Genomic DNA, 11154 nt, shown 5'->3' with positions numbered 1-11154 from the left:
CTAGATATATGAACAATATTTAGGAATCAGAAGAAAAAAGTGCAAAAAATCTTATAACGAATTCGCGGGCGCGCAAAAACCTCCGAGGACACTCATTCTTTCCAAATATGCATTTTTATCGACGTATTTCGGTAATTTGTACTGTTACGATCGACCTTAAATTTTGCACACACCTAGATATATGAACAATATTTAGGAATCAGAAGAAAAAAGTGAAATAAATCTTATAACGAACTCGCGGGCGCGCAAAAACCTCGGAGGACACTCATTACCCGGAGGACACTCATTAGGGTGACCGACTTTCAACACGGAAGTTGCCTACATTTTCGCAATCGCAAAAACAAACAAGCATACGTCAGGAAAAGGGTGCTGAGTATTGGTGAAAGGGAAAAGACAGAGTGCTTCGTTAAAACGTGTTTGGGGGTGGCGTAAGTCACGAGTTCATATCACACAAGCGGTAAGAATAGTCGCTGTTCGATGACAGAGACAGGGAACAAATAACAGACAAAAGATGGCGACCCATGCGGCGGAACTTCACGACTTGCCGCCGTACACGGCGATGTTGTGGTCCCAATTTCAGGCTTGTCCGCCTCTCCTGTACAACTTGTTCGACTCGACAGTCCGCCCAGGGGATGTGGCTCATCAGTCCGACAAAGTGTTTGACGTGTCGGGATCTCTGATCAGTCACAAACTCAGGTAGGTGCCTGCTGAATCGGGCATCGCTATTGGCATTTCCTTTTGTTGTGTTTTCATTGGGGGTTGGTTTATGATGTAATATTGATGTGCCAATAACATTTTACAATTAACATGTCATTATTTCAGTTTATCATGTTGGTTTTGACAATTTTGTTGAAAAAGTAAGAGTTTGTTCAAATGCATCTACTTCAGTTTCTTCAGGAAAACAAATAATATTTTGATACAATGCATGAAATAAACCATGAGTGATTCACTGCCAGATGTCCTCAACAAATTCTCATTGATCATTACTTTATTTGCTTTAAGCAGAGACGTATAATAAGTATTTATACGTCTCTGCTTTAAGTAACCTCTTTTGTTTGAATAAGATAGTTTCTTTCCTGATACTGTCATAGAGTAAGGGTACGTGATTTCGTACAGGACGTGATTTCGTACACTAAATATGTTTTTCTTATTTTCTAACCGATCACTTTCGATGGAGGTATAAAATTGCTCCAAAAGCAAACCACCGCTTATTGTCCTTCTTCGGTGATGCTAAATATAGATTTCCCAAATAACCTCGTTTTCAAAACGAAACTAGCGAGTCGAGCTGTCGTCTGCAGAATGGGCCCAATGTAACTAAAGCATTATTTAAAACATAATCTAGCCAATTTTCTTGTGATCATTTTGAGATCATTTAAATAAAACAGTATTTTACCATTTACATCAAGAAGATATGAAAAGGAAGCTAAAATATAATAAATAACAGCGTTTTTTTAACGTACACGCCCTCTCAATTACAGGGCACCTATCGTAGGGAACAGTCATTATTTCGAAACTGATCTAAAATATTTGTTCGTTTTTGGCCTCAAAAACGTCTGGAGCATTGAAATTGTTTTATAAAACATCCAATGAAATATTTGCTTACTAGAATATGTATAGTTGATATTTTTCCACAAAAGGGTCGATGACACCACCAACAAAGGACACATTATTTATAAAAATTCATAATTTGTTCAAAAAACATTTCTGGTCTTTCAAAATCGTCAAATCTGAATGAATTATATTGAATTCATTCGACATATACTTATATTCGCTTTATTTACTTAGAAAAGCACATTTGTAGAGTGTACGAAAATCCCAGAAATCAACTGCCGCGAAATGTTGAAGTAAATGATGGTAAATGAAAGATCCCCTGCGCAGTAAATTTCTGCGCATTATGCCGTCACATTATCAAATATAGCACAGATTGCGTACATCTTTTAGGTCAAAGTAGATCCGATCTATCTTGGAGATGTATTTGAAAAAAAAAATGTAAATCTGTTTCAAAAGTGAACGAAATCAGGTACTCTCACTCTACATACATTTGTAGCCCAAGTTTCCTCTGCCCATGACGCTAGCCCGAGTTTCCTCTGGCCCTGACACCAGACTTAGACATTTTGACATACATAGATGTCTGGTGTGGGACCCCAGAAATCTATCTGTCAGATTGTCTAATTGCATCAATGTCAAAATGTCTAAGTCTGGTATGTGCCAGGGCCAGAGGAAACTCCCAAAATCTTCACAGTTTCAATTAGACAATGAAAAATTCCACTGTTGCCCGATTCATACAATGCACGTGCGCACCTTCTTAAACACATTCAAACGCAATCCGATACCAAATCTATAACATCGGTAAATATCTAAATGTCAACCAATCAGGACCCGACCTAACATGGACATTTTGTCGAATACAAAAAATCAACGCAGATCGCAGTAGTGTTCGTAGTGACACTGCACACTTTTGCATAGCGATATTGGACAATGCAACAATTTTGACTAATCAGAAGCCAGTCTGCAGCAGCCGTCTTCAAGAACACGATTATACAGAAGAAGAATTAAGTATTTTAAATAATTAAACCTCAAATTCCCCTATTGTGCCCCGCAACTCTACAAAACTATAGCTAAGACCCCTTTGCCCAAGGATACTCCAGGCCAAATTCGGATCAAATCCCTCAAATGGTACATAAGGAGAAGGATTTAAAAAATTAAAGATATAAACCTCAATTTCCCTTTTGAGACCCGCCCCTCTACACCCAAAGGGGCCATACACCGTTTATACAAGATCAAGTCCTTTTTGCCCAAGGATGTTCCAGACACTGGGTTTTAAAGGTTTTTCTTTCATTTCCCCTATTGGGGCCCGCCCCTCTCCACCCAGGGGGTCCAAACCCACCACTCTAACAAAATTGAGTCCCCTTGGCCCTTATCTACTGAGTCGTTCAGGACTAGTAACATTTTTAAGGATAAGTTGACGGATGGACGACGGACGCTGTGGTATGGCATAAGCTCACCATGGTCCTACTGACCAAGTGAGCTTAAATATGAAGTTCGAACAAGTTTAAAGTTTGAACAAGTTTGACGTTTGCGCAGTAGTTTCTAAACGAACAAGCCTAAATATACCACAATCCCCCAAAATCAAAATCAGTCTTCGTACTCATGGCAACGGGCAATATGCCTACTCCTAACACGATTTCTCACTCGGGTGAGAAATCAGAGGTGAGAAATCGTGTTGCAAACTCCCCAATTTTAGCACAATTTCTCATCGTGTCGGGGTGAGAAATCATGCTGTAACAGACGATTCCTTACATGTAGGTGAAATGCACTGAGTGAAAAAAGTCACCATATGATACATCTGAGTTTCCATTGGATAAAGTAAAAATGTTTGCCCTAAGAGCTGAGGATGGTAGGGTCACTGTTAGTTGCATGGGTTTCATAGGTAAATAAAATGCATTCTGTTATAGGCCACAGGGTTCTGGTACTTTTGAATTTATTATATATATTACTAACCCTGGCAACTGTTGTAGGGTTAAACTCTACCAAATACATGCACAGCTAGTTTAATTGTGCAATGGTTTTTGATGGTGTTTTATATATAGTCTAGAAAAAAGTCAATCCAGAGCAAAGTATCGCTGTCCTATATTTTCTCTACAGAAATATACAATGTTAAAGCGGCTTCGTCTCTATTAGTGAAATTGTATGTTGAAATGTCATGCCCATGCATGGTTGTTCATGTTCATGATCGCTCATCCTTAATTTCAAATTTTGACAAAATGCACAGACCAAAACAAGATAAATTATAAACTGCCAATACATTTATAAAACAACCTCACATAAAGCTGGAAGGTTCTCAAGAATAAGAGACAAAGTTTCACAATAGAAATCTTCAAAATTAATTGATCCTTTAATTTCTCTTTACATTACAGTGAGCTGATAGTGAAAAACATTGAAGAACTTCACCGTCTGACCAACGACCTACTCAATATGCCAATCTTGTTCCACATCAAAGTGGAGCATCAGCGTACAGACAACTACGTGGTGGTCAGAGTACGCAAGAAGTGGAAAGGCATGTTTCTTAAATGATTATCATTTTTAGCTCACCTGGTCCAAAGGACCATGGTGAGCTAATATATTATGCCATACCGGCCGTCAACTTTTCCTTTAAAACGCTACTAGTCCTGAACGGCCAAGTAGATTTTGACTAAATTTGGTCTGATCATCCTTAGGCCAAGGGGACTCAATTTTGTATAAACGATGGGTGTGGCCCCCCTGGGGGCAGAGGGGCGGGGGCCGATAGGGGAAATAAAGCAAATTCTTTAAAATCCATATTTGGTCTTAAGCATCCTTGGGTGAAGGGGAACCAATTTTGTACATGTATAAACCGTGGGTCTGGCCCGCAGGGGCCTGAGGGGTGGGGCCCAATAGGGGAAACATAGCAAATTCTTTAAAATCCTCCTTCTTTTTCTGTAGGAATGTAAGGATTTGGTCCATATTTGGTCTGAAGTATTCTTGGGTGAAGGGGAACCAGTTTTGTACAAACGGTGGGTCTGGCCCCCCTGGGGGCTGAGAGGTGGGGCCAAATAGGGGAAATATAGCAAATGCTTTAAAATCCTCTTCTTCTGTAGGAATGAAATTATTTGTTCCATATTTGGTCTGAAGCATCCTTGGGTGAAGGGGAACCAACTTTGTACATGTATAAACCGTGGGTCTGGCCCGCAGGGGCCTGAGGGGTGGGGCCCAATAGAGGAAACATAGCAAATTATTCTTTAAAATCCTTCTTCTACCATCGGGATTAAGGGATTTTATCCTAGTTTAGTCTGGAGCATCCCTGGGCCAAGGGAACTCAATTTTGTATAAGCAGTGGGTGTGGTCTCCCAGGGGGCAGAAGGACAGGGCCCAATAGGAGAAATAGAGGTAAAATCTTTAAAATCCTTTTTCGACCATCAGGATTAAGGGATTGTATCCTTATCTAGTCTGAAGCATCCTTGGGCCAAGGGGTCTTAATTTTATATAATTGGTGGGTATGCAGGTGTGTTTAAGATAAAGAAACAACATCTCATGACATGCTATGGTTATTAGTTAACGTTAGATATGGGATAAATAAGTGTCATAAACATTATCTTTATTTTGATAAAAACAAATAGCTCTCTTTAAGTACAAAAACATAATTTGATTGTGTAAAAAATCTCCAATGTTACTCTTACAAATTCACAGTTTATAATATGACATCACAAGCACTGGAAGCCAAATCCCAAAGAATTCATATAAATTGTACAGCTATATGGATGCAATTATATATATAAACTTTGATTGCTTTATGCACCTTTTACTTTAGTATAGATAACGTAACTGAAATATGAAAAAAATGATAAAGCTAGCAATTAAATAAAGTGTTGCACATGTTCACTGTTCAGTTGATTAGTATTTGAAATTTCCTGAGTTTCTTTGCTGTTCCTATTTATTTTTCATTTTGGAACCTGTGTCTCCTTTTTTGAAAAGACTAATTTTGAATGTTTGGTTCTTACAGATGAGTTTGCAGTGTTGGTAAACACACGTCACCCCCAGATTCGGGAGATGATCACTAACAAGCTTACACAGGCCATGCAATATATGCAGGAAGGAAAGAATTTTTGTCTGAAGGTATAAAAAATAACATTTATTTCCTCTACCCTGGATAGATGCATCCACACTTTTACCTGTGTGAGATTTCCTTTTCTCTTACCCTAGGGTTGAGACGGGGGGATCCCCCTACTCATTACAATGGTATGACGTCACTTCAACAATACAATGACGTCACGTCAACAATCCATCAACGTCAATTTAGCATATAACATTATCAATACAGCGTGTATATGATACACAATGGGAGAACAGGGTAAGAGAAAAAGAATCATTCACCCCCTTGTTGGTAAGATAGAGGAATATAAACCCTCGAGGAAAGATTCTAAAGTTGCCAAATACTCTGCAAAGCCTCATGTTTGGCAACTTAAGAATCTCCCCCCTCGGGTTGAGATTCCCCTATCTCGCCCCAAAGGGGGTGAGAGATTCTATTAGTCTCGCCCTACGGTTGAGACGAGGGGAATCACCTATTCATAACAATGGTATGACGTCACATCAACAATCCATCAACGTCACTTCAACCCTGAATTTAGCCTGTGATGTTAACATTACATTATGTATATGATACACAATGGGTGAACAGGGAAAGAGAAAAAGAATCATTCACCCCCTCGATGGTGAGATAGGGGAATCTCAACCCTCAGGGAAAGAATATTTCACCACTTTGAGGTGGTATTCAGAATCTCAACCCGAGGGTCGAGATTTCCCTTTCTCATCCTGAAAGTGGTGAAAGATTCTATCATTCTTCAATCAGATGTCTTGTATGATTTTTTGAGAGTTATACAAAGTATGACCTTGTTTAATGCCAATTTGTGTCGAGAGAAATTTTGATATTATAAAAGATCTCAAAGGAGATGTGTAATGGAATTGATAAGGGAAGGAGATATGTTGTTGATAAGCAGGGTTACAAATAGAACAACAGGTAACCTTTTCATATACATGCTCTTATGCAAGTAGCTGTCATCGGATACATCATAAATACATTGTCAACCAATTCCTGATGAAGTCCAGACTGCTTTAGCTTATGAATCCAGCAAACTTTGCCAAATTGTTTCATTCACCCCTAAACACATATTTGAACTCTTCCAATTCAAAGATTGGAATAGTTCAAATATGAAATTTCAGGGGTGAATGAGTGAAACACAATCCTAACAAAATTTTTGCTTTTCCAGTTTGTAAACTATTAAGTAAAAAGTCAAAACTTTTATATATAAAAACAAGAGGCCCATGGGCCTTAAGGGTCACCTGAGTCCTAGAGCATTTATTTTTGTTGTTGAAATATGTACCAATTTGAGTAAAAAATAGTTAATAACTTTAATTTAAGTTTGTCAGGACCATGAGCTGATCATTCCTAGACTGATTTTCAGTTAAATCTGCCTATTATAACTTGTTTTTAAGTTTGAAATAGTTTTTTCAAAATGGCTGCCGTGGCATCCATATTGGATTTCTGATTGACCCGAAAAATAACAACACTTTGTCAGCACCATGAGTTGATCGTCCCAGCAGAACTTGACTTTAAGTTTGAAATAGTTTTCAAAATGGCGGTCGTAGTGGCCATATTGGATTTCTGATCGACCCGAAAAATAACAGCACTTTGTTAGGACCATGAGTTGATCATTCCTACCAAGTTTCTGTTCAATCAGCCTAGCAGAACTTGACTAAGTTCGAAATAGTTTTTAGCCCACCATGATCTGATGGTTGGCTATTCAAATCACCCTGCGTCCGTGGTCCGTCGTCTGTCCGTCGTCCGTCGTCCGTCGTCTGTCCGTAAACAATTCTTTGTTATCGGTATTTCTCAAGAAGTACCAGAGGGATCTTTCTCAAATTTTATATGTAGGTTCCCCTCGGTCCTTAGCTGTGCAGGGCAATTTTTGAGACTGATCGGATAAACAACATGGCCGACATGCAGCCATCTTGGATTTTGAAAATGAAAGTTTGTTATCGCTATTTCTCAAGAAGTACCAGAGAGATCTTTCTCCAATTTTACATGTAGGTTCCCCTTGGTCCTTAGCTTTGCAGTTCAACTTTTGAGACTGATTGGATAAACAACATGGCCGACAGGCAGGCATCTTTGATTTTGATATTGAAAGTTTGTTACCGCTATTTCTCCAGAAGAACTAGAGGGATCTTTCTTAAATTTATATGTAGGTTCCCCTTGGTCTACCTGTGCAGGACATTGTTTTGAGACTAATCGGATAAACAACATGGCCTACAGGCAGCAATCTTTGATTTTGATATTGAAAGTTTGTTATCGCTATTTCTCAATAAGTACTAGAGGGATCTTTCTCCAATTTTACATGTAGGTTCCCCTTGGTCTACCTGTGCAGGACATTGTTTTGAGACTAATCGGATAAACAACATGGCTGACAGATAGCCATCTTGGATTTTGATAGGGAAAGTTTGTTATCGCTATTTCTCGGGAAGTACGGGAGGGATCTTTCTCAAATTTTAAATGTAGGTTCCCCTTGATCCCTCGTTGTGTATGCTTTATTTTGAGACTGATCATAAAAACAAAATGGATTAAAAGAAGAACTAAACAGATCTTTCTCATATTGCAATGATCGATTCTATTTCTTTCTCATTAAGTACTGTACTAGTAAATATGTGAAATGACAAACTCACTTTAAAGGTTGGCTTTCATACACATCAGTATTAAGTTTAGATCAAAAATTACCTCAAGGTGCATTTACTGTTAACATGACTCGATCAAACAGATTAGAGGAAAGAAGAGAAAAGATTGAACTGACAAAGAACTAATGAAGATGGTACAAAGGTGGGCGCCAAGATCCCTCTGGGATCTCTTGTTTCAAAATGGCGGCCATATTGGATTTCTGATGGACCCGAAAAATAACAACACTTTGTAAGGACCATGAGTTGATCATTCCTACCAAGTTTTAGCTCAATCGTCCCAGCAGAACTTGACTTTAAGTTTGAAAAAGTTTTTTCAAAATGGCGGCCGTGGCAGCCATATTGGATTTCTGATGAACCCGAAAAATAACAACACTTAGTCAGGGAGATGTCAGTTACCTTCCCTTGCAATATTAATGAAATCCCTTTGCCAGTATTTCAGCTTAAGTTGAAAATGTAAAATGGATAGCAATAGGTCACTTGAGCTCAAGTTCAGGTGACCTAAAAAAATAAATATATAATATATACATGTAGAATAAACATAATTTTTAAAAGATATGTTTTTTGACATAACAATTCTTTCTTCCATATTTCAGTTGGACTTTGGACCTAGTGTGCGACAGTGGTACAGCGGTATCGTGGACAGCCAGGTGACGTTTTGTGACAGTCGATCCAACAATGATTCAGGTCACATGACCCTTTGGGTGACCAATTACTCGACCCCAATGGAATGTTGCACATCCCTCCTCTGTATCTTCATATGCTTTCCTCTCTGGCTGGTGTGTGGCGGGCCTTGTTACGTGGTAAGTACAGTGGTATGCCTAGAGACTAATTAATATAACAACACTGATATTCTCGAAGCAATAACAAAGAACAACTCTGACTTACCTAAAAACTTTTGGTCTGCTCAAAAAGATATAATAACCATAGCAACTACATGTACCACTTTTCAAGTTGACATTTGTCTTGTAGCTTTTTGTTCGTTTGATGTCATTTCCTTAATATTATATTTTATCTGACTTTTAAATGGCCCTAATTATCTCTCCTGTGTTGATGGGCCGTTAAGAAAACAATAAGTTAGTACCTAGCTTATGTAAACCAAGGAAGACCTGTGTATTCTGTCATCCTGCCCAGTCTGACCAATATGTTGTGCCAACAGGATATTGGAATATGAGAGGTGATCGGTTGTCCTGTAAGACAGGTTCACTGTATAGGAAGCTGCTTTATTCTGTTTCAAAATTTCTCACAGTTACATACTTTGAACATTCATGTATTCCGATGCATTCACAATTGATCAAAACCCAAACAAAACATATAAAACTTAATACCTTGATTCGTATGCAATTTCAAAATAATTCATAAAATTATTGTTTTGTAGACTCACAGAAAAATAAAGTGCATAGATGAAGAACAAGAATTCAATGACTTCCCTGTGACTTTGCTGTCCGGAGTGACCAGAACTGTCACCATTCAGAGGCAAGCACCTGTTCCCCAGGCCCCTCAATACCCATCAGCCCCTCGGAATCAGCCAATGCAACAGTATCCTCCACAGGGTCCGATGGCACAGCCTCCCTACAACCTCCAGGGTCCGCCCAAAGGACCGTACCCGCCAGTGGCGCCTCCAGCCTATCCTGGGCCACTTCCACAGTACACAGCTTGAGGTAGTTTCTGATTCAAACATGAAACACGATGCCTGAAAACATCAAAATCTATATATGGAACAATCTAGTATGTAACAAGCTCCTCACTTCGTCCTAGTGCTTTATGTAGACTTTGACATCAAACCAAGTTTAATGGTGGACAGAGGTCATGACCTCAGTTCTATGTCAGATTATTATTGTCAAGGTCAGTGGTTGTATGTCATTGACCATTATGCCATGGTCATTGGTTGTGATGAACTTTATACCCTAGTGTAATGGTGGTTTGTTTGACCTTGAACCCAACATCATGGTAATTGGTCTTTGTGAACTTGACCATGATGACTTATCTTGATCCCGGTGATAAAAACGCTTTTTGATATTTGATATGCAACGATGTTCAATATGGTGGTGGACATTATTGAAAAGTGCTTTTTGTAACAAAACAAATTCATTTTGCCATTTATATATAAACGTGTACAGAACTTTGTCAGCTGCGATTCCCATACATGTAATCGTAGAAACATCATGCTTTAGTTGTGTGTATTCTATATAACAGTGAAATATGTTGTCAACATATACAAATTACCAGCTAATGAAATACAGTATAACCTATCTAAACCGGATGTCACCAGGACCAAACTATTTGTCCAGTTTACACAGGTGTCCGGTTTATACAGGGTCGGCATGTCATTTTTTGAAAATACAAAAATGTAGTGTTTTGCATATGATCTTTTTACAAGTGTGTCAACATAAACAACAGAGAAATTAATCAATTGCAACCTTTAATTATTAACAAAATATAGAGTATATAATACAATGAAGGGCGACCCAGCATTGGATAGCGCTAATTTGTTAAGAATGTGTTTGCTTTAGATTTAGCCTGCAGAGAAATAATTTCAGGACCGGAATGAACAGGTTGTTTTTACATGGATTACTATGCCATCTTTTGTGAAACAACGGCAGTTTTCGGAATGGACAGGGTCCGGTTTATACAGGGTTTAACTACTATGATTATATAGGGAATATGCCGGGACCACAAATTTCCGCTGGTTAAGACAGGGATCTGGATTAGACAAGGGCCGGTTTAGATAGGCTATACTGTATAATGTTTCATTGTCAGGAAATTTATATATATTGACATTTTCCTGTTTTTGAGCTGCACAACATTAAATGTTGTTAGGTTGTATATTTTACGATATTAACTTACACACTGCTTTATACAGTGATTTTGTGCCATAGTTTACATGAATAAGTTAGTCTCATTATAATTAACAAA

The 11154-nt window shown here is 38.5% G+C and overlaps 1 protein-coding gene across 1 annotated transcript; it reads left to right on the top strand.

Annotated features, from left to right (window-relative positions):
* The first annotated feature begins 295 nt into the window (after positions 1 to 295).
* LOC110445313 lies at positions 296 to 10562 on the top strand. The gene is made up of 5 exons (XM_021489852.1): positions 296 to 696; positions 3918 to 4057; positions 5519 to 5631; positions 8835 to 9041; positions 9617 to 10562. The coding sequence occupies exons 1-5, from the start codon at positions 512 to 514 to the stop codon at positions 9896 to 9898; spliced, it is 927 nt and encodes a 308-aa protein (XP_021345527.1). The 5' UTR covers positions 296 to 511; the 3' UTR covers positions 9899 to 10562.
* The last annotated feature ends 592 nt before the right edge of the window (positions 10563 to 11154 follow it).

Source organism: Mizuhopecten yessoensis, unplaced genomic scaffold (assembly GCF_002113885.1).
Source record: "Mizuhopecten yessoensis strain PY_sf001 unplaced genomic scaffold, ASM211388v2 scaffold2213, whole genome shotgun sequence".
NCBI classification, from domain to species: domain Eukaryota; kingdom Metazoa; phylum Mollusca; class Bivalvia; order Pectinida; family Pectinidae; genus Mizuhopecten; species Mizuhopecten yessoensis.
This window is presented reverse-complemented; position numbering and strand designations above follow the sequence as displayed.